The sequence below is a fragment of the Molothrus aeneus genome, chromosome 19 (genome assembly GCF_037042795.1).
Source record: "Molothrus aeneus isolate 106 chromosome 19, BPBGC_Maene_1.0, whole genome shotgun sequence".
Lineage (NCBI taxonomy): Eukaryota > Metazoa > Chordata > Aves > Passeriformes > Icteridae > Molothrus > Molothrus aeneus.
In genome coordinates, this window is record NC_089664.1 from 10,092,288 (window position 1) to 10,116,195 (window position 23,908).

At 42.5% G+C, this 23,908-nt stretch overlaps 1 protein-coding gene across 4 annotated transcripts in view; it reads right to left on the reverse strand.

Annotated features, from left to right (window-relative positions):
* Positions 1-9,598: 9,598 nt before the first annotated feature.
* The window catches only part of STRBP (spermatid perinuclear RNA binding protein), a 46,444-nt gene continuing 32,134 nt past the window's right edge, over positions 9,599-23,908 (reverse strand). The window contains exons 6-18 of one of the 4 annotated variants that reach the window (XM_066563024.1): positions 23,526-23,617; positions 23,021-23,116; positions 21,930-22,041; positions 21,248-21,345; positions 20,673-20,784; positions 19,870-19,962; positions 18,842-19,041; positions 16,702-16,863; positions 15,810-15,944; positions 15,157-15,297; positions 14,478-14,601; positions 12,560-12,604; positions 9,599-10,043 (exon numbers count right to left, since the gene is read on the reverse strand). In XM_066563024.1, coding sequence (XP_066419121.1) covers positions 9,967-10,043; positions 12,560-12,604; positions 14,478-14,601; positions 15,157-15,297; positions 15,810-15,944; positions 16,702-16,863; positions 18,842-19,041; positions 19,870-19,962; positions 20,673-20,784; positions 21,248-21,345; positions 21,930-22,041; positions 23,021-23,116; positions 23,526-23,617 — 1,487 coding nt within the window. In that variant the 3' untranslated portion in view covers positions 9,599-9,966. Of the gene's footprint in view, positions 10,044-11,814; positions 12,605-14,477; positions 14,602-15,156; positions 15,298-15,809; positions 15,945-16,701; positions 16,864-18,841; positions 19,042-19,869; positions 19,963-20,672; positions 20,785-21,247; positions 21,346-21,929; positions 22,042-23,020; positions 23,117-23,525; positions 23,621-23,908 lie in introns of those variants that run through there. The other 3 variants (XM_066563023.1, XM_066563025.1, XM_066563022.1) reach the window with 3 other exon arrangements.

A 23,908-nucleotide genomic window follows, 5' to 3' on the forward strand; every position in this document is an offset into this window, starting at 1 on the left:
CTATTATTCCTTTTCCTCCCAAAATTCAGTTGCATGCTCTGTACACTGCCTGGAACTATCTACCTGTTTTGGTAGGACTGCATCAGGAAACAAAATTTGTCTATTGGATTTCTCACATTCCTCCTCTGGAAAACCAGCACTCCTGGACTTGTTTACTGAACAGAAAAAATAATTTCATCTCCTTTAGCAACATCATTAGCAGCTTTTAGCCTGCTGTATGGATAGCTTAAACCTCTTACCTAAGTTCTCACTAACTATTGAAAAAGCAATCCCAGCTCCCCCTGCTCAGAGTACACAAGGTTGCTGGCTTTCCCCAGCACACATCAACCTCCTGGTTTTACCACAGGCTGTCTTAATGGACTTGGGAAAGGCAGTGCAACTTTCCCTCCAGCTTCTATCTGTGATGCTCTAACCTCTAAAACTGGAGAAGGACATTTTCTTCTGTTGTTATGTTTTCTCTCTCTTGCCAGAACCAGATGCATTCAGAAATCCTGTGTTCAAGCTGATGCTGCACTACACCTCATGAACTGCAAAGCAGCATAAGGCAGCTGGAGCTTCTAGATCCTGGTTAGAGGTATGAATGAGGCTTAAGTTTAATCAATTAAAAATTAACTGCAGCTTTTACTCATTCCAACTCTCTTCTGCTAACCAACGGAGGGTAGCCAGTTACATTCAATTAATGCCTTTTGAAATTAAGTGTTATTTATTCTACTAGAGATAGCAGTCCAGAGGTTTTCACAAACATGCAGTTCTGGCTGGTGAGAAAACATTTTGAAGTTGTTTACTTACACAGCATAGAAGAGACTGAAGCTTTAATTATCTTACTACCCCAAACCTTTGAAGTTAGAAATCAGATAAATTCAGTCTCTACAGTTAAAATTTTTAAATGTTCTTTACATTCTTGTAACTCTCACTTCTTGGTGGATTATTAATTAAGCATGGAAGAGTACGCCCCCTGAGAAGGATTCAGTCTGTAAAAGAGTTTCTATAGGCTAGGCTTGATGGGTTCTTTTCAAGTACACAACTACTAAACTACCTGTGGTACAGTATATATGACCTTAAATTGTACCGAGTTAAGGCACCAAATACAAGATAAAACAACATCCAAAATAAGAGATATGCTTTAGAACTGCACATCTCCACACACCACTTTTGGACATTCAGCTCCTCAAAAACATCAAGGTAAACAATGTGGTCTGAATGTTTCATGCAATCTCAGGAACTGGAGAAAAAACCCCATTTTACTGAATTTAAACCTTACTGTCTGATGAACTTTTCTCTTACCTAACTCACAGCACTCCCAGTAAAGCACTGCCTTGCTTCCACAGCATCAGAGCGGTGTGGGAGGAAGAGCCCCCTTTCTCCTGGGGAACCCCAGAGAGAGGAGTACACAGAGGAACAGGCAGATGTGTCCTACTTGAGCTTTTGTATTATCTCACATATCAGTCACAAACCAACAAGTGAAACCCATATCTATGAGCAGAAAAGGCAAGCACCACAATACCTGGACATAAATAGGCGTGGATTCAGATGACACAAATAAAGCTAAGAAGGCATCGATCTGGGGTTAAGCAATAAAACAGTTCCTGGTGACAATTCTCTTAATGCCAACTACTTAACCACTAGCTTAAATGGTTTATGTTCAAAAGAAAGTGCACATGAAACTGCTGCTGTGGTCCATAGGCACAGGAATTCAGTGCTGGGTTTCTCTGGTGAAGTGCTCTAAAATGACTTTAGCAGAATTTCCACTTCCAGTGGAATGAAACCAACAAGCTGTTAGACAAGCTGTCTCCTGTACTAAGACAGCAGATTCAGCTACCCTGTCTCTTTGCTCTGCTTTAAACAAGTCAATAAAATATCTCATTTTTCACTGGATTATTCAGCAGGAAGCCCAAGAGGGTCTGTGTGCTGAACATTCGAGCTGAGTTACTGTTTTTTGAGACAGAACAGCCGTTCCTAACAGAGCTCCTCAGTGTGCCCAGCACAGAGCTCATTTTCATTCTTTTGATGCCAGAGAGGCAAGGTCTTAGTCAGCCTCATGACTGAGAACAACAATCTGAATTTCATGTTTACACATCTCATCATGTATCCAAGGGAATCCACAGCAGCAGAGCTGCTGTGCTGTTTCCCAGAGCCACCGGAAATAGGAGCTGTTTTTGTAAGCTGCTTTGTGACTTGGAACTCACTGAGGCTGGGACATAGTTTTCCCTTCATTAAGTAAGAGGCAACTGTCTTAGAATTTACCTAAAGGCAAGAAGTTCTAATACTGAGTGAGCATATCTTGGTATACCAAGCACAAGAGGCAGAAGGAAACTTGTAATTTTGTCCGAGTAAAGACTGAAATACCGTCTTGTCGTTTATATGGATTAGGAGAAATGTTCAGCTATCCCACCTCTAGACTGGCTCAAAAGTACAGATGCAGAATTACAAATGAAGAAGGGACTTTACATCAGGGAGCTGGTGGCAGAAAAAACAGGGAGCGCCACTCTCACTCTCCAAGGGACATTGCCAGGACTGGATCAGAGGTGGTACGTTAAAGCTGCTCACATTTATTGCTGTCTTGGAGAAAAATAAGTGGCAAGAGTTGAATAGCTGAACAGCCAACAAACAGAAGATGTTTTTCTCAGACTACTTGAAAAATCTTCATGCCCCTCCTCCTGCATTTTCTACATCCTAATAATCTGAGGAACTTCTTGTCAGGGAAATTGTTCTCAATAGCTCAATGAGAGCAAAAAGCCTCAAATAATTTTAGATTTGTGCACTTTTCTCCAGTTAAGTTCTTTCAGAGGCTTGAGGGCACAGTCTTTTATTAAGACACACTTTAAATCTTTTTTCCTACCAGAAGGCAACTGTTCTCAAAGAAAGAATCCTTTTCTCCAGAGATGAGAGATACTGGAGCATTTTCAGATCTTTGTTAATGAGTAGAAATAGTCCTCTGGCACATGAATAAGTTGAAATATTTGTAGGAAAACTGGTTTCTCTGAAGTGCTTCACAGTCTGATTAAAAGTTTTTAAGAATCTAGATACGTATATGTAACAATTTCATAATTTGAGATAATCAGTTCTTTACTAGGATTCTAGAAGATGATCAGAAAAGGCAGGGCAGGAGGACAGACTTCACAGAAGCAAAGGTGTTTAACAGCAGTGAAAGTCATGGCAGCAGCATTTACAGCACATTAAATGGGGAGCCATGACAATTGCTGAATCATCTAATTAGCTCACACTGGCTACAGGACAGCAAATTAGACAGATTAGGAACCACCTACCCAGGCACTAAATTGCCTTTGTGAGGGTTGGATTGTGCACCGTGTCCAACAGAAATTGCTTGGGCAACCGAGGCCTCGTGTTACACATTCCCTTCAGGAGCACAGCCTGGCCTCCCTCCACCCAACTGGCCAAACGCCCAGGAATAAGGTCACTGTGTTCCAGCTCCTGAATGTGTGCTTAAGGAAGACAGCAAGCACTGGCAGAGAGAGAACACGATGGCAGGAAGCACCACACACCATGCTCTGAGCTAGCCAAGCCCTCCAAACCAGGCTGCTTACTCTAAACCCTTCTCTAGGAAGAGCCTGCCTGGAGGAATCTCTTATGGCTGGCAAAGTAGGACACAAGCAGACCCCTAAAGCTCATGGGTGTTTTTGCAAAGTCAACGGTGATGCCATTCATTTCCAGTATAGAGAACACATTAAACAGTTTGGTTCTTCATTGTAAATCTCTGGCTTTTAATCCCTTAAGTGCCAGACACCATCTCCCAAAATACACACGATCATCTGGTTAGCTAAAACTAGCGTTAAGGTGGGTAGTGTATAGGCACAGACTTTCCCTGGTCTCCTATTTATAGATGTACTAATTGAAAGGAACTTTTCAGATTTCTTTTCCATGAACCAGAAATTTAAACTGTAAAATACCATTTCTGCTCCACTGAAAAGGTACTCCAGAATTGGTAATGCTACTGGCAGCTGCACAGAGCATACACAACCAGATGTATGCGTTTGGCTCTTGGGTACATGCAGAAATGCAAAGCCCAATAGCTGTAACACAGACCTCCAACCTCACAGAAAAGGCAGTTCAGACCAAGATCCTGTGAGGAGGCTTTTAAAAGGAAACCTAAAAGTTATATGCAGAAGAAATGAGTTTCTACTTCTGCTTTAGCAAAGCCATTCTTGATGCAACACTGATGAGGCAGATGTTATCCAGATTACGAATGAGATAATAGCCTGATATTAGGCTAAAATCTACTGATGGAATTGGCTTCTCTCTCAAACCTGAATACATCAGGCACTTCAGAGCCTACTCCGTGACCCTTCAGTACATGGGGCTATTTTGCTCCAGTTCCACATGGATGAGAGGGGTTCCCAGACAATCATGCCCCTTAGGGTCTTATCTCTGATTCCAGGAGGCTGCAGAACCCAGATTTAGGAGTCTTAGTGGTTTTCACATATCAGAAAATGGTTCTCTCCTACTGAAAAGGGAGGCAGCAAAGGCAAGGGGCCGTCTCAGACATAAATACTGCAATGCTTTACTGCATTACAAACAGCAGGGTATTAGGGACATCTAGAGAAAAAAAGATGCAAGAAAGTTGAGATCATTTTAAAAAAACAGCAGGAGAGTGGAAAGCTTAGGATTTTAAGAGTTAAAAAGAGTGATAACAAAATTACAGAAATTCACAGTTAAAGCAATTCTGCTGGAAAGAAATGCATATGGATTAAGCTGCCAAGCAGAGTCCACAAAGAAGCAGAGCAAATGAGAGTCAGCAAGATGTTTACTATCAGTCTTGAAGTGGACAGTGCTTGTCAGGCTGACAGCAGTTAAGTTTAGGAAAGGAATATCTGGGAGAAGTTCATTATAATGCACCTTGATGCATATAATATCCTATCTGAAGGAGCAGAGCAGCCTGCTGCTCCAGGATCAGCACTGCTGGGCCTGCCAGGCTTAAAAAGGGACTGAACTGTAGGTGAGCTGCAGAAGCAGCCCTGAGTTTGCACCTTGAAGATAACAGCAGATAGAACCTGCCCCCTGAACAGGAAGGACATTCTGATTGCTCGTCAGTTGTCCTGCAGGCGTCATGGAAGGATTTATGTGCTTCTAGGGCCAGCCCCTGGAACAGTTCCTCAGTTCACTTCCCAGGTGTGAGTTCAGGAGCAAAGCTGACACTATTGAAGAGCTCTTTTACCAGCCTATGCATTATATCCAGAAATATCCTGAGGAATGGATGTACATGCAGTTACTTAGTAAATTTGATGATTCAATATTAAAATCAAATATAGTTTATATTTGCTGTTAGTGTTTTGATGCAGACCTTTGGGCTTGATCCACCACTGCATATTCTGTACCAAGTGGTTTTCTGTTTGACACCAGTGTCAACTGTTACCAGTCAGGGGTTGTCCCTGTTTTCATCTCTGAATCGAGACCCTAAAATGCTAATACGTTATTTTCAGCTTGCTCCCTTTTGCTTTTTTGTTTTTTAGCCATTTTTATATAAAAAGAGTTGTTTCCAGCAACTTCAAGTACTGCAAGTACTGCACTTCTGGAGTACTGTACTATGCAACTTTGCATAACGCAAGGTTTAAAAGACAAATAAAAAAATAGTATTTTAAAACTACACATATCATGTGCACCAATAGGTCATAATCCAAACCCATTTTAATCTAAGTAAAATATTGTTAAAACATTTACTACAGAACTGAAAAGAATTATTTATGGATGGCTGTATCCTAATTTCCAGCTGTAGAAAAGCACAGCTAAGCAAAGGATTCACGCAGAGATAAATCCCTGCCTGCCTGCCCTCCTGTCCTGCACTGCACCCACAGGAGGGAAGCAAACCTGGCTGCTTCCTGAATTAATTTACCTCATGTAATTTGATCTCTGCAGATTTTAACTGCAATATCATCAAAGTTGTTCATTCTTCATTTGGAGTTTAGCTTTAACAGTTTAGGGAAATAGTTTCTCTCATTATTAGTGTCACCCATTGCGCTTAGCCAGAACCAAGGTGTGCATTATTCAGAGCAGGCCATGGCCTGGCTTTGGTACCTACCCAAACGTGTCCACAGGATGCAAGGAATGCAGTGCCTGACACAGCAGTATCAACACAGCTTTTTATGCTACACAGGAGAAAAATATTTGAAGGAGAACAGTCTGTTGATAAAACCAAACAATTTCTTACGTGTTAGGTAATATTTTTTTAACTGAAACTGCAGTATTTGAATTGGCCTTGAGAAATACAAAGTTGGGATTCAGACCTATGTATTACCTCTTTAAACACTGAGTTATCAAGACATAATAAAAACGTGCCATATACAAGATTGTCACAGGTATACGAGATTTTTAGAAAAAAAGCAATAAAAATATTCTTTAAGCTGAAAATAAAATCTCTTACCTTTTATATCACGATCTCAGCTTACAGTCACTACATTTCTGCTTATTTTATACAAGTGCATATGGCTATGAAGGTCCGGAGAGAATGAGAATAAAGTGGAATTAACCTGCTGAAAACTGCTTAGAAGTCTTAAGCTGCAACATATAGATGTTCCAATACCATTTAAAAAAACATTCAGCTTTCAGTTATTGCTGATTGACAATCTCAAAATATCAACATACAAATATTCAAGAGGGAAATATCTCAGTAAATTTAGAGCAGCAAAGTTTTTTCAACTGGATGTTTCCCAAATATTGTGTTTTCCTATCATTTGGTGATGATTTTAAGAGACACAAAAGCAATCTGCTTGATTTTCAAGTTCAGGCCTACCATTTTTGTGCCTCATATCAATGATGTGGGAAAGAGAGAGAGAATATATCATTCAGTTACATTTTGGGAAAAAATATTGTGTTCTATTTTTTTTCTTCTGCCATTTTGCTACATTTCATGTCTGCTGACATGCACAATGGTACAAAGCACTGCTGCTTCAGGAGTGACCATTGCACAGCTCTGTAGCAACTTTTATAGGAAACATGCAAATACAGTATAGTATCAAAATTCTGAAGGACTTCAATAGTGAAAGTCAAGGCAGATTTCAGTGCTCGAAACAGCACTCGACCCAGGTTGTGCCTTGGTTTGGCATTTGGTTTTCCCCCCTCAACACAGCAGTCCTTCCCCTTCTAGTGTAAAGAAATAACCAGGAGTATATACACATCTATTGCTATGTACCCAAAGAGAGGACTTGTGGCTTGGACTAAGTATTGCTTTTCATTACATGGAGCAAAGTTCAAGAAGTGAGAAAAACACTTTCAAAAAAAAAAAGAAGGAAAAAAGCTCAGATCCCATGTCTGAAGTTGAGAAACCTCAAAACGAGCCACGTTTTTCTTGCTTTTAAGACATGTACAAAATGCCATTTGGAGCCACACAACCTGATGGTTCTAGAAGTCAGAGAAGAAATCTTGAGGGCCCAAGTGAATAATAAAAGGTGCGATGCTGAGAGGCTGGCAATAGGGACTGTCAATGAAAAAACCACCTACAGTGGGAGAAGAGCAGAGAAGCAAAAACCTCACGTTAATTTCTGAGACTGGCTGAAGCTAAAGCTCCATTTAAATTTCTCTGCTCTTTCAGCTGCAAGTGGAATTTTCATTGTAAAATGGGCACTTTGAATTCTTTGAAGGTATTGAAACATCTAACACTTCCAAGGTTACCACTTTCTAAACAAAGAACTGACAGCTCATTCATATTTTCAGTAAAGCAGAGAAATGTAAAATATGCAGCAAGGGGGCAAGTTTACAATGTGGTTAGTAACTCCCAACAAATGACAAAAAATAAAAAATGACTTCTATAAATCATCTGAAATGACTGCCATCATGTTGGAAAAGAGCATAGCGCCCTTCTTGTCTTTGAAATAAGAACAAGTTTTTGGCTTACAAACGTACATTGTATAGAATTGGTTCACAGAATATTTTGTTTGGAATTTTACAAAACTGGGGATTCAGGAAAAAAAAAAAAGGAAACTACAAACAGTTGCCAATCAGGGGAACTCCAAAAGAGAGGGGGGGAAAAAATGTGTGCAGAGGAAAGATTCCTTTAATGAATATTTGATTAACAAAAATGGGCTCTGATCAGCCATGCTTTTTCTGCTCCGTGATGGCTTCCTTTCATCCATAGGCCAGCAAAACAGGTCAGTGATTTCTGAGCACCTCTCAATTTGGCTCCATCCCCGGCCCTGCTCTGTGTTCCGTGGGTGACGCCAGGCTCACCCTCCCGGGCCATCCTCTGCGTTTTATTAAAGTACCACCGACACCAAACGGAAGCGAGAGCTACGGCAGGAGGAGAACCATGGAAATGGAAACACATTCCTAAGCACAAATACTCAGCTTAAGAATAACAGCTGCAGTTAATTCCAGGGAAAGCAGCTTGTTCTATAAGCCACCCCTTATTCAGCTTTTCTAATACTTCTCTCCCTCAAAGGGGGCTGTGGGGAGGAGGAACTTTACATTGCTTTAAGCACCGCTCTTACAACACCCTCAACACAGACACAGCTCCCCTCGCCTCAGCAGCAGCGGCTGTTAGAGAACGGGGTAAAGGCAAATCTTGGGAAGAGCAGGAACTGAAGCCAGCCTATGGAAAAGCAACGGGTGGGGGCTGAGGAGAGAGTGCAACCAACAATGCTGCTTATTTGTGGGGTGATACCTTAATAAAGACCACTGGAATCCCTTGTTAGAGCCCACAGCAGTCCACAATCCATGGAGACTCCAGTCGTGGAGCTGGGCCCTATCCTGGAATTTCAGACAGGTGCACACACTCCTCATCAAAAAGAGGACTCTGGGTTTGAGCACCAACTCATTAAAAAGTACTGGCCTATGGCTGAAGTGTGTCACTTTTCACAGCAGCACTCAACAAGAACTGGGACAATTAAATAGCAAGTTTTCATGGGGACCTTGTTGCTGCTTTAGATTCTTATAAATGTAAGGGGGAAAGGAGAACCTTTGGTTTAATATACAATTGACAAATAAAATGCTTTCTGTAGAAATGGTGGATGGAAAATCAAGGGTGGGCAGACAATCTTAAAAGTGAAGAAGGCCACAAGAACAAGTGGAATTTTTTTTTCTCTCTTTTTTTTTTGTAAAAACAGAAAAGAAAGGAAAACATGTAGTTTTTGAGCTCTAAAGAACCTGATTGTAACATTATTGTTGTCCTTTCTCTGGGCAATACGGGTGTTAGGTGTATCCCTAGAATTGCATCCTTCTGTGGGAACTTCCTTTAACACTTGTTTAATACTTGTTTCACAGAATGCAGCCTTATACAGAGACAGACTAATTCCCTTTGTTTCATTTGTTTTTCAGCATTTTGTGTATGAGTGAAAAGTCTTCTTGGATAATTAAGACTGTGTCTAAAATCACAGTTACAGTATGCTGATCTATAAGGAAACTCAGGTACTGATGCTTAACTATAAAAAATAAGATAAAACAATATTTTAACCCATATCTTACTAAGTTTATTACACACCATAATATTTACAAAGTTAAATGTTAACTGTAAAGTTTCTATCGTGTTTTTTTATTATTATTCTTTTTATTTTTGTTTTTTAAAGAACTATGCCCTGCATTTAATAACCCTACAGCAAATACAGGTCGTTAACTGAGTCTGTGTGACTGCATTAGGAAACAGGCAGTACTCTTGTGTTACAACAAAACAGTTTATTTGTGATCAGTGTTTTATATTCTATACATCCTTCACAAATTTAATTTTACATAATCGGATACTTCATTTAAAACGTAAGATTTAAGCTTCTAGTTCTTCCCTATAACAGAAGGCTGGTATAAGTTATTTGAAAATGAGGTAACATTTCACAGAACATTTTTTTCAAGTTTTAGAGAACTAAATTTGCATTTTGTTAAAATCAAAAAGTAGGAAAAAGATGTTTCTTTACAAATGACTTTGCTCAAGTATGTGTTCAAAGAAAACAGGATAAAAAGGCTTTTTTCTTCTAACATTCTGTACTGTACTGTGTTGTTCAATCAATAGGAATTAGCTTCTGCCATTTGCTAAAAGAATGAGTAGTGGGGAACGGGGTAAGTTGGGAATTTCATAACTGGTAACAGAACCATTCTCTTGGGTAAACCTACAGAGAGAAGAAAGGGAGAGGACTCCAAATAAGTTCAGCAATCCAAGAAAGTCAGATAAGAGCTTACAGTAGTGTTCTCATTAACCTTTTCCAGATCAGTCAGTCAATGTGCTGTCAGGGTGCAGAGTCCCATAAACAGTAACGCTTCACCACTTTGCACTGTTTCAGACAGATGGTTATAGCTTAAAGTCTGCTTTATTTTTGTCCTGGTGTTTGGTACAATTAAGGAAGTAATATTCTCAAAAGCAGAGTGTATATTTGGATTTGAAGCTCTATTTCATAATCTTTATGGTAATTAATCTCTACTAGTTTGTTCTACATTGAGGTAATTTCACAGGCCAGTTGCAATTGCAGATATTCTAGACAGGCACTGCTGTGCATAAAATACAACTCACAGGGAAACTGTTCAGCAGTTTTGATCAGCATCCAGGTAGGTCAGCCAAAAATCAAGCACCTACAGTAAATTCTGCATCTGCTTCCTTATTCTGCACTTCCTCTCCTGAGTTGAAGTAGTAAATCTGGAAAGATTGACATCTGCCTGATTTCATTATTATTTTAGAGTTCTTGTGGCCTCACAAACTTCTGCACAATTAAACGTTTGTTTGGTTTTTTAATCTTGCCTATTTAAATTCTAGTATTTAACCTATGTATCCATTTAGAAATCACAAAGCAGCAACAGCAGGTATTTCAGAGCACCAGATGATCAAAGTGAAGTTTCCCAACATGCAACAGCTTACAAAGGCAAAGAGACATGTTTACCTTACAGCCAAAAAGCATTATCCCAGAACTTTGCATCACAATCATAAGACATTAAGAACAGAAACTCTTTATGTGAAGAATGGGGGCATCCAATTCCACAATGCTTTGAAGTCAGTGATATGTCACATATATACACCTAAGTGCTTAAAATCCAGCTCCCAAAATAGGCATAATGAGAAAAAAAATCCCAAACAGGAAGGAATGAATGAAAAAAGCAAGAAAAGCTGCAGGGAAACTTGGTAACAGTTGTATTCCTGCCTTCAGCAGGGAAAGGATTCCTCATGTCACAGTGTGTCACTGCTTGTAAAAACACAGACATGCAGGTACCAGTAATCCTAGTTATACTCTGAGACTGTTGCTTGAAAAGAACCAAGGGGGTTCTTAAAAAATCCATGCCCCAAACTAAACTCCCTTTCATTTTTCTCTGAGAAAACATGTTGCTGTTCCTTGTGTGATGCACCACAAAGGACAACACTCCATGGGACAGCCCTGCTGCCAGCTGCCCTTCTGTCAGAGGACAGGGCCAGTCAGCAGGTGTAAAACTACAGAGGTTTGCTCCAAATCTGGGGGAGAATTCCACACTGAACACAGCCCGTGGGCCCTTTCTCCCTCTCAGTACAGAACTGGACCAGCTGGTCCCAGTCAGGCTAAGCAAATATTTTCCATAAAGCAGCAGCATTTTTGCCCTGTTAGAGCTCATACGTCTAGAAAAGTCATGTAATTGACATTTCAAAATATTTTTAACTTTTATAATGATATCAGGGGAGTTGGTACTGCTCAAGTTAGACAGATTTGGGAGGAACAACTTATTACAAATGCTAAAAAGCAGAAGTTTCCCATATGAAAAATTCCAGGCCTTGAAACATGCCGGTCTTTTGAGCAGCAGACTGTGACCAGTCCCTGCCACAGGAGAGGCTGGTGGGACTGGTCCTGGTGGGCTCACGTTTGTGTGCCAGGACATATCACTGACTCCAAACTGCCCTGCTCCCATTGCCACATAAACCTCATTCAAAGTAACCAAAAGGGCCGGTTAGAGGAATGCATTGTTAGTCCAGCATAAAACAAGCCAGTGGGGAGGGAGAAGCCGAGTTAAGGAAAACCCTTCCATCACAGCTCTCTGGTTATCAGCTCATTTTACAATCTCCATGAAACCAGTGCTTTGCCAGCCTAATAGAACATGTTTCATAGTGAAAAGCATTGTGGCAAATGACCATGTCCTGGCTGCCTCACAGACTGATTGCTACCAATACCAACTACCCAAAAGCCATCCTGGTGTCCCAAGCAGTGGTGTTTTAGCCTGCAGGGGTGGGGGGGTATTTCCCATAGACTTCAAAGAGTTGACAGCATTAAGGGAGCTTTGTCCACAAGTCACTTACACTTGGGAGCAAACATTTCACCAATGTTACTGTAATGCCATTTAGCTAAATCTGAGTCAGAGATGCTGAAATAGGCCCTTCGGTAGTCTTTGAATGGAGCACAGACTGGCTGTAAAAAGTAAGGGAACTACTTTGACTGGGTTCCAGTATGAAGGGAACAGGCAATTAGAACAAGCAGTCCTTCCACAGACCAGGCAAAGCAGAGGCAAAAAGCTACTCCAACCAAAAAAGAACCACAAGGTTATGGCATAAAAGTGGTGTTGTTGTCATGGTTTAAGAGCTTAAATCTCTTTGAATTTCTCCTTGGACTGCCACATTTGGATTGCCACAACAGTTTCTGCATAATTTCTAAGGTGTTAATTACAGGGCTGTACGTACCGTAGGCTGGTGCCGCTGTGCTGTATCCGTACGGTGCTCCATAGCCTGCAGGGAAACACAGCAGGGAGAGGGGTCATTCCCTGCCCTGCCTCTCAGTGTCTGCACACCTGCACAGGGGCAGAGACCCTGTGCCTGAAGCAGGAGCACAGCAAAACCAAACTCACAGCAATACATACAAATACTGCTGAAAACACTGAAATGTTCCTATGCGGTGGCCAGAAGGCCAAGCTGCCAGGGACTTTCTCAAGCCTCAGCATCACAGAGTTACAATTCCCTATTTCATTTCCTCAGCATTTTCTTTTCCACTCAATCCCTCAAGTCTGCACTGTCAGAGCATGGAGTTGGCATGACAGAGACATCTCATATTTGCTTATGTTCTTCTTAAAACACAAATGCAGTCTATGCAGAGAACAGTCACTTTCCTAAATTTCCTTTAAAAGGAGAATGCTGGATGCCTGTGGCAGATGTCACGTCCCCCTTAGTAAAGCTCCTGGCTTTCTCTGTCATTTCTAACAGACAGAGTTCCACAGAAGACATGTGAACACCTCCACACAAACAGATAGTTTTCCCCCAGAGAGCAGAGTGTGACTCTGAAGTATCTGAGAGAAAAAGCAACACAGGTAACACCAGCATTGGTTTCTACATGTCAGTAGTTCATGAAGGCTTTACAGGGTTTCTTTTTCTGGTGAGACTGCTGGTGTCACTCCAAAAAGTAAGAGATTTCTGAGAAGAATAGGTGATAGAGAGAAATAATCTGTGAAGGCCAAGGCCAATAAAAGCTTAACTACAGCAACTGGGAAATGAAACTTATTTCTGGAATAATTCCACACTGGCAAGAAGCATGCCCCTTGGCAGGTTAAAGTGTCTCTTAAATGACTCCTCAGGCAGACAGACAGTTCCAAAAACAATGTTAACAGCCATTAAAAATGAATTACTGGGTTTTAATATTTAAAATGACATGACCATACAGGAACAATGAAGATGACATGCTGCCAATGGTGCCAGGCAGGAAGGCTCCCAAACAACAGGGCTGTGCTATTAGCACGTGTGAGCTGCTGGAGGGTCTAATTAGAGCTCATGCTGTAATCTGAAAGCCTGAGCATGAGGACTAGAAGTGTTATTTTTTGGAAGCTACTACTGGATTTGCTTTGACTAAGGCATCTTCAGCATCTCGTCCTTACAAATCTGTGGTTCTTAGAACAAGCAAAAACAATGTCTGGATTCCTTTCACATGTCACCCACAAACCTCAGACATGCTGTAAAGTCACAAAGAAAATGCACTTTGAAAAGTAATTTAAGGATGGAGAAAGTGATCATTTCATGAACATTTTCTTGTGAAAATGTGAAATGGGAACCAGAAGCCCTTGAACTTCAGAAGCTGTTTCTGCTAATCAGAACAATGCAGTGCGGATGATGATTCCCCATCAGCCAGAGTATGAAAAGAAATTCTTTTATTTCTGGCCACCACAGAAGCTACTATTAGATGCTTCCAGGTGGAATTCACATTGAGAATTTTTGGGAGCTCACGGACTCTTGAGCCTGCTGACTTCATGTTCACAAAGGATTCTTGGAAAAGGCACTCCTAATGCTAAACCAGCACATGATCCAGAAGGTTCTTAGGTAGGAAGAGAGTTTTGGGAATTGTGCCATGGCAATGAACTATGAAGACAAATCATAAAATAGTAAAGCCATTACGCCCATAACTGTGTGCTCTGTGCACACAGAGCTTTGAGCTGCACACTCATAAAGGATACAGTCTGCCAGTTTTCCAGCTCTTTGAATTATTTAAATCCCCATGAAGCCTTCTGCTCCATGTCAGATGGTTAAAGGAATCACTTGCACAGGTGAATAACACACATGAAAAAGAACACCCCAGCAGACAAATACTAAGCTGTCAGCTACAAGTGTGGTGTCTTACCTGGTGTTATGTATCCAGTAGCAGCAGCTGCCCCAACGAATGCCCCTCGTGTTAAAGCACCTCGTCCTCTGCCTCGAACAGCCTGGACTGCTGCAGAAACAGCTGTATTGACAACCCCTTTAGTCTGCCCAGAGTGACAAAAAATAGCAGTTTAGAGAGTGAGTGTTGCAGGAATACAAGGCCACCTGCATTAAATCATCCCCTTTGAGAGTGCTCTGTAAACGTGCCTGATGTGCCAGGCTGGCCGAGCACAGACTGGAGAGTGCTGTGCCAAAGGATGTGAGTGACAGGGACACAGCGGGTCCCTGGCCCTGTCACTGCCTGCAGAGCCCAGCACGTTCCCCCTGCTCAGCCCTGGCAGTCCCTTCCCTCAGACTGTGCCTTATTTACCCCAGATTTGGGCACGATTGAACACTGCTGGCTTCTGAGCATCTCTGCTGCTCCTCCATGCTGTCTTTCCTACCTCCTTAACACTTTCCTCAACCTACAGCACTGGTTTTACATCTCCCTTACCCTCCTGATTCCACATAACTACAGCAGGGCCAGGATCTCACCCCCAAACAACCAGCTCACAACAACACCAGCCTGTGTTAACCTCACTTTACTAAAATGCTGCCTTCTGTATCAAAACCAACCCAGACCTGGGATAATGGTCCAAAAAGCAAGTTACAGTTCTTACCTGAGGAAGAATCTTCTTTTTCTTGTTATTTGCTGCATTAGGCCCAGAAAACAGTTTTTCAAGTGCTGCTAATGCAGCACTTGCTTTTGCTACTTTCTTGTTTGGGCCTGCACCTCTGAACTTCTGCCCATCTACTTCTACCTGAAAATTAAGACATGAGTTTATGCCTAGTATTAATGCACAGGAACACCATGCTGCACCCACTCGGCTGATGTGCCACCCATAAAGAACTTCAGTAGGAAAAAACATCCTTAGTGTTTTATGTGACAAATTCCTATTGGTTCTAGATCTGAAACTGGTAAAGGATACCAAGGTTATCCTGGGAACCAGTGTGTCACAGATACTGGGAATCTGGAAACTACAACTGCAATTCAAAGAGGACCAGCATATCTGTTAGATACTGGATTTAACCCATACCCTAGAGTCTTTCTCATCATGAAGTTTTGGTCAGAATCCAGTTTGAATTCTCACTGTATTTTCCTAAAGTAGAAAGGCTATTCCCTTCCCCAGCTGAATCATCACAGCAACAAAGAAATACATAACCTGAGAAATCACTACCACCAATGTGCATTGCAAAAGGCAAAATAGCAAAAACGTGAGCTGGAGCAGCAAGTGACTCTGCTGCACCATTAATGACCAGCTGCACCTCTCACCTCCATCACAAAGCGCTTGTCATGGCTTCCCCCTGTTTCGGAGATGAGCTCGTACTTCAGACCTCTTCTCTTTTCATTGAGCTCCATCACCGGGTTTTTACCACTTGCTGTGAGTATGGGACCCTGAGTTCTTACCTAGAGAGACATGCAGGGTGTTACTTCAGAGCCTTTCTCTCTTCAAAATGCAGCCAAACCTCTGCAGAGCTGTATCACAGGTAACACTGCCCTGGCTGCAGCAACCCGCGATGCCGGCACGGCAAAGGGCAAGTCTCTAAAGAAGGGCAGGAGCACCAACAATGGTGTCCCAGAAGTCACACCCATTTATTTCTGTTAGTGAGGGCTGCTGTCCTCATGGCCTGATCTGGTGCCTGCACAAACTAAACATGACACCAGCTGCACTTGGAATTGCAACCCTGAGAGAATCCGAAGCTGAAGGTGGGGCCATGGTGTCAAGTTCCTTGAACTCGAAGGCTTTCAGAGACTGGCCTTCCCAGCCCTGCACACATCTCTGCTCTTCCACTTCATTATGTCCTGGCACCACCCAGCTCAGACTGAGGCACGTGTCTTAGTAGAGATGTCTGTAACTGTTTGGAAAGCAAGGTAAAGCTGAGATCTCAGCACACCAGATCAGTCTGCAATAGAATTCTCTCAGCTATGGATAAAAACAGGGCAGTTCCATTAAAAATACTCCATTTCCAGTCCCCTGGAAATTTCTCAGTGGCTAAACATGTATGTGGTTTGAGTTATCCATGATTACACACTGGAAATTGTTTCCCAACTAGAAGAATATTGTTTTACCATTCTGACAAGTAGAACAGAAAAAAAACCCCAATGAAAAGTGAAACCCCAAACCCCACACCTCCATCTTTTGTACTTTCAATGCAATCCTTACCTCTAGGGTAGCGGAGGTGTCAGCTGTGGAATTGCCAGTATTATTATTGCTTGAGATTGAAGACGTTGTTTCATTTTTACCTTCAGTATCTGATTTTTCATCAGAACTTACACACTCCACATCTGCATCAAAACCTGTTGGATACCCCATTGCTTGTAAAACCTACAACAAAGCCCCATGAAAAGAACTGTGACAGAGGCAGCAGAACAGGAGCAAATACAAAGTTGATCACAACACAACAAACAATCCACCATACACTTTAAAAAGGCAGATTCCTTAGAATATTAGTTTTTTCGTATTTGAAATGGAGATATCCATTTCAGTGGTTATCAGTAGGGAATACAATATCAATGGGGAAAATAATTTCAGGTTTCTAAAAGTGGAATCAACACAAAGCAGAATTTTAGTCTCAAAGATACTCGTGAGCGTCATTCATCATCTCAAGAATTCCTTGTAAAGTAAGAAATTAAAGATACTGTTTAATGGCCTTATAAGGAAATAGTTTCATGCACGATTTCCCCCCCTGTGTCTATGGACAGATCAAGAGACAGACTGTGGGGCAAACGTGACAAACAGTCTTGTGAGAATTCAAGCCTTGTACAAGATGGTACTTCTGGAGCTCAGTTCCTTCAAAAACATCCTCCATGAGCAAGGCCAGCCTCTCCCGTAACCAGCTTCCTGATCCAGCTGCACAGAGCTACCACACATAGGGCAAGGGAAATTGAAAGGAACCTGAAACTCTGCTGAAAATTTGGGGCCAAGAACAAATCTGCAGAAATGACTGTGTCCTAACCCTGAGCTGAGACCTGCCTGGGTAGACCCCCGGCTCAGCTGCCATGCATTGGGGCACATCTGGCTGCGTTTTTAGGGCTTCTGCATTTATAAAAGGTCAGATTAGAAAGTGAAATCTCACATTATTCCCTCTTATAAGACTGGAAGGCAGGGTCTGGGTCTGCTGAGAAGGGAAAGAAAGAAAGGAGAGGGGAAAAAAAAAGCAACTCTGACCACACCACCCATTTCCTCTTGGCTTGAATCGTGGATGTTTTGATGTGTAAATTTAGAGAAAACAGAGCTGGGTCGGCACCAGCACAGATCTGGCTGACGCAGAGAGGTTCAAGGGCAGAGCAGTCACAAATTTTCAGGGCAAGAGGGTTTTTTGGGGCTTTTTTTTTGTTGTTTTTTAAACTGCAGGGAGGTAGGAAAAATAAAAGAATGAGGCAAAAGGTCTGGAAGGACACACATGCAGGGAGCTACTTTTCCTGAAGGAATAACACATGCCCTCAGATGCTTCTGGACACTTTGAACTTGAAAGCACATAGGACAATGGGATTTTCAAAACTGAAATCAAAGGAAAGAAGAAAGTTGCCAGATGAAGATTCTAAAAAGGAAATTCTTGTTCAAAACAAAATGAGGCACAGAATGACAGATGGGCCTGTTTCTATCAGAAGAGCAGTTCTATTAACAGATGTTCTTTTGTAGACTCGTTTAGGCTGGGAAAGACCTTTAAGATCATTGAGTCCAACCATCCATTACCCCAGCCCTGCCACGCCCACCACTGAGCCATGCCCCCAAGTACCACATCTGGTGGATGCTCACATTGGGCATTCCAGTCTGTCCTGCTGTCATGTAGAGCACCTACAGGAAGCAACAGCAGCTTGACCAGTCTCTGAATGACACCAGTGTCCTACTGGAAATCTAACTGGATAAATCATGGTTTACCCAGTACACAGAGGTACTCTTCAGGCACCAAGGACAGAACTCTATTTCCAGGAGCTCACAAGCCAAGAATGGACACAGAGAAGGAGGGGGAGAAAGAAGCAGCCACCAACAAGCCACTTCCAAACCAACAGAGGAAGGAGTAGAACAGAACAGAACTAAACCCCTCCCATCCAGAATTGCACCACCACATTCAGTCCACTGCAACACGAGCTGACCTGTAGAGCTCCAGGAAATTCTTTCCCCCCGCTGCTAGCACAAAACCAGTGATGCTCTTTGAACCAGCTGTCTTTAGAGCACACAGTGAGCAGCTCAGCTTAATGATTTTTTTTTTAAATTTTGAGCTTGCATATGTCTAGTTTTAAGTACATTTCATACTCCATCCCAAGATGTGGGGTTAGCAGATTATTTCAGGCTGCCTTACCTTCACTGCCACATGGAGCTTGGCTGTTTTCTTAGAAGGTCCTGATGCTTCATAAGTCGTACCATCAACATCTACAGACATTGTGAAGACTGGGGCATGGACTGGACCAGACTGTGACAGCAGCTTATACTGAAGCCCTGGCCTGATTTGGTTCAGCCTCATCAGAGCATTCATGAGATCTATTGCTTTACTATCTAGTACTAGTACAAGATAGTAGAAGGGGTGGGGGAAGGAGGGGAAAGGAAAATGAACAAAACAAGATGAACAGAAAAATGAAACAGTTTGCATTTCAGTGCCTTCCGTCTGTATCAAGGAGCAAAACCATCCCTCAGCCTCTCAAGAGGGTGAGGAGAGCCATAACACTGTTAAGTCTTTAATAAGCCATTCTAATTTGGGGTAACAACTATAGTGACCTGGTTTTATATTAACAACATTCTGCTGCAGTTAGCTGTATTCCTCCTGCCTGCTGTAAAAGGAGTAACAGGTTTTATAGCTAACAGGGAACCAGATCCAGAACTGGCATCCAAGTGGCACAATGAAAATAGCCCCCAGAATGACTGGATCCCAGCAATGCCAAGAGACTTCTAGTCTGTGCATATGTGCAACATCAATGGTTTGCAGATTACACATCTTATTTTCCTTGTGGGAGATCTTGAGCGACCAGCACCTAACTCAGGAAGGGGAAGAGTGAAGAAAGTGCAATCTTCACTCACCAAAGTCACTGCAGTACTTTAAAAAGACCCCACAATACAGGGATGTACCTTAGCTGCTTGGGCAGCTTCAGTTCTGGTGTAACTTGATGGGTAATCCCATTTAAAAATGCAAATCATTCAGTTAGTAAAGCACGTCAGGGGAAATTCAGATGCACAGAGATGTGTTTGACATTCCAAATGCAGGGTGATAGAGACAACAATTTTGTTCCAAAGACTTTTTCACATGCTCTACCACACCAACACAGAGAAGCTTTTAAAGCAGCTCCCCCTGTACAATAGATCTTTGAAAACAGAGTGGAGAAGTGCTGCACTTACTTTTCCTCAGATTACGCTTCATCTTTTTATTTGGATCTTTATCATCCCCGACACTGTCTTCAAACGGTCTCTTCAGAGCAGATGAGCCTGTACCTAGGGTATAAAGTTCCTTGTAATATGGATATGCCATTAGGAAAATCACGATCCCACAGCAGGAGTCTGATTAGTCCCACACTGCTTCTTGCTTGTTTATAGAGAAAAGAACTCATCCATCAGTCACAGCTTTCTTATTGCTACATGAAAGCCAATATTGGTTTACTGCTCACTCTGCCAGGCCAGGCAGGATCTCTGTGTCCAGTTACCAGGTGTGGGATGAGGACTACAAACTTGCAGTGCTGTTCTCCACATTTAGTCTAAGCAAGACCTCCAACAGTACTGCTTTTACAAAAAAATACAAATGGAAATTTTTAAAATTAGATATATATTGTTTTCTAGGAATAATTTTTGAGTAATTCTTATTATGGACACTCATTATATGCTTTTTGACACGTCTGCAGTCTCTCCTTGCCAGCATAAGAATCAAACACTACTTCTGCTCATTGCATGCCAAGGGACTCTGTGCTTAAAGATAAACAACAGCTATATTATGGCTGTTGTGCCTCTCGTCTCTTGGTATTTCTAGAGACCAGAACTTCCAGATTTTATTCTCACAATGAAATATTGGAAAAACAACAATCACCGCACATATACCAAAGAATAGCTTCTACTTCACATTCACAGCACATAATGCCCAACTTCACCCATTCTAAGTTAACTCCTAGTTTGCTGCTCAAGTAGTGACTTTTGGAACAAGTAATACCTACCTTCTTTGTCAGTTACTGACCAGGAATATTTCTGAAATGACTTATTTGATGGGAGGGGATCCATTTCCAAAACTTTATAGATCTGCCCAAAGGCTGATAATCTGAGCGCGTGCTGAAAGGGACAGTAGACACACACATTAATCACAGCAGGATTTCACCTCAGTTGCTCAAGTTTTTTAGTAAGTCTTTAGACACAAAACTACTTCTGTGGTTTTGACAGACAAGAAGACAGCTTTTACAGCTGGCCTCTGCAATAGCTGTGGGAAATCCTAATGTCTAAAAACATAAAACTCCTGAATTTCTGTATCACAGAATGCAGGGCACACTGACAGGAAGCCCACCCAAGGGCTCTGTGCTGGGAGCCGAGGTGGGTGCACAGGCACCCCGCTGCCTCTGCAAGGATAAGATTTCACCCAAATTTAACTCTTGCACTCCTGATCTATGGTTTAACCTTTCCACGATAGTGCAGCCCAAGAACTGTCAGGACTGCCATGAAAACAAGCCATCCTGGCAGAGAATAAATGGTGCTAATGAGCTGAATTCCTCACAGTTGCAGCACACACAGAGTTCCCTACCTGAGCACTGTGTGTAATGGCTTCTTTTTGCTGAACTGTCATGTAAGACAAAGCGTCCGTGGGCTCGCGCTCGCAGGGGTCGTGCAGCCCCGGGCCCCCTGGCAGGGAGAGGAACGGGGATTACTGAGGGAACGAGCAGCAGGGTGCAAACAGGGACTGACAGACAGCTGAGCCCAGCTGCTGCACACAGGGCAGCAGCCCTTCTCCAGCAGGGACTCAGGCCTCACACAATGCAAACTGACCCAGGGTTTTATACCCTTGCAGTGGCCACAGACCTTATCAGAGTAAACACTGCACATGGGTGATAACATTAACTGAAATCAGTAGGTCTGGAAGAAAACACATAATTTGGACAGATATGTAGATTTCAAGGAATCTGTAGAAACCAGATAATCATTAAGTCTATTTACCTGCAACCCCTTAATGAGGTAGGGGTTAATTTATAACAAATCTAACATTCCCCGGTAACTTCTCCTGCAGTGGCAATATCATTCACACAGTTACCACTATGCAAAATCCTTTCTTTTAATTTTATATTTTAAAGAAAAAAAAACATTAATTTCACTCCATGGCAGGTTCAGAGTTCACAGCAGGCATTTCTCATGTAATCCTACAGCAACAGCTAAAGGCTTAGGTGGGCTGAGCATCCCTTTGTGTTCCTGGAGTTCATCTGGCCCCTTACCAGGAAGCAGAATTCCAGATGCCAAACACTCCATCACTCGTCGCAACGCTTCCCCAGCGCCCAAAGGTCTATTACAAGTACCTATAGATTTTTCACATATAAGCTCGAGTGGCTAGAAGACATTAAATTACGATTAGTATGGACACAAGGGTAACTGTGACTGAAAGTTAAAAATGGGGGGGAGGGGTAGAGGGGATGAACATTCACATCAGGACACTTTGTAATCCACTACAGGTCTAAGGGACAGAGACCTGCCCCAGATGAGGCCATGTCCTCGTGCAGGGCACATCTCTGTCCCCCTGGTCTGAGTCACCTTTTGGAGAGCAGCTGGTGTCCTCACTGTCTGCCCAGAAAGTCAAAAAGGAGAGGTCTCTAAAGTCAAGCCAGATGAATGTTCTCCTTTCAGAGGGCTTTCAGTTCCACACAAGAGAAACACCATCTCTGCTGCCCTACAGAGTGTTCCTCTCCAGGCACGCAGAACAAACCTGCCCATGAAAGGGCAACAGCCACTGGCAGGAGTGGCATTGTCACAGGAGCAGGATAGTTTTAGAATACTAAACAAGAGGGATGGAAGGCAACAAGTGGGAGTCTGTTGCCAATCCTCTGGGATGTGCGAGGCCCACAAAAGTATGCCCCTCTCCATGGGATCAGTGTGTCCCTCTCCATGGGATCAGTGTGCCCCTCTCCATGGGATCAGTGTGTCCCTCTCCATGGGATCAGTGTGTCCCTCTCCGTGGGATCAGTGTGCCCCTCTCCGTGGGATCAGTGTGTCCCTCTCCATGGGATCAGTGTGTCCCTCTCCATGGGATCAGTGTGTCCCTCTCCATGGGATCAGTGTGTCCCTCTCCATGGGATCAGCGTGTCCCTCTCCATGGGATCAGTGTGTCCCTCTCCATGGGATCAGTGCATCACAGACTCAAGGACTACTTGCCTTCTCTCCTCTACAAAGGGAGCAGTTAATGGGGAGCAAAGGAACAGGGGTAGAAGGAGGAGTCTCATACAAGACTCTGCTTTCTCCAGTCCAGACACTGCTGCAACTCTCAGGAGATCTGAGACATGACCCTGTGGCCTTCAGCTCTTTCTGTACTTACCCAGCCTTTCAACGGTGCCCATGTGGGGACTCTGTTGCACAAATCCCGCAGAATACGAAGGACAATTACACATGATTTTAGTCCATTTGCCCTGGCCTAAAACAAACAAAATGATTCCAATACACCTGCAAAAGCCTGGTCTTCAATTCTGCTTTTCTTTTTAAATGCACAGAGTCCTGGGATAGATTTTAAATTATTATTACTTAATACTTAATCAGCTTCATGCAAAATAAAAACACTTATATAAAAGTACACTTGAATTTAGAGAGACGTATAAAAAAGGCAGCGAAATGTCAAGATTGCTTTTGTAGCCTCATGACAACTCTGGACCAGCTGACTGTCTCCCTGTCACGTTTGCCCTCACACAGTACAGCACTGGGTTGGAATTCTAGACCTTTGCTCTAGGAGGGACTAGTCAGAAATTAAAGAGGCATTAAAATTAAAACTGTCTCAAATAAAACCTCGCAAGGCTACAATAACAACAAGGTAAGAACAAAGAGCCAACCTGAAACCATTTGGCGTGCCGCAGAGACGCCAAGGCCTCCAGGCATTTCTGCCTGTCCAATAAGTCCGGAGGATCTTTCATCGCAACATTATCTACTGGTAAAAATGGGATAAAAAGAGACAGATACAATTTGACCAAGGGGTTTCTGTCACAATACAAAAAGAGCGGCAGCATCTCAATGAGATAATAAGACTCCCAGAATTTAAGTGCACGGTGTTATTTAATTTAAACAAGCCATTAAAGGTAGTAAATGTGCACGTGTGCAACAGAAGCAAAGGCATTCACTCCTTGTAAAATAATAGTAATAATAAAGATGGCCACTGCTACAGACAATCTGGGATCTTATTAAAAATGTAGAACACATTTCAGGGCAGAAAATAGCT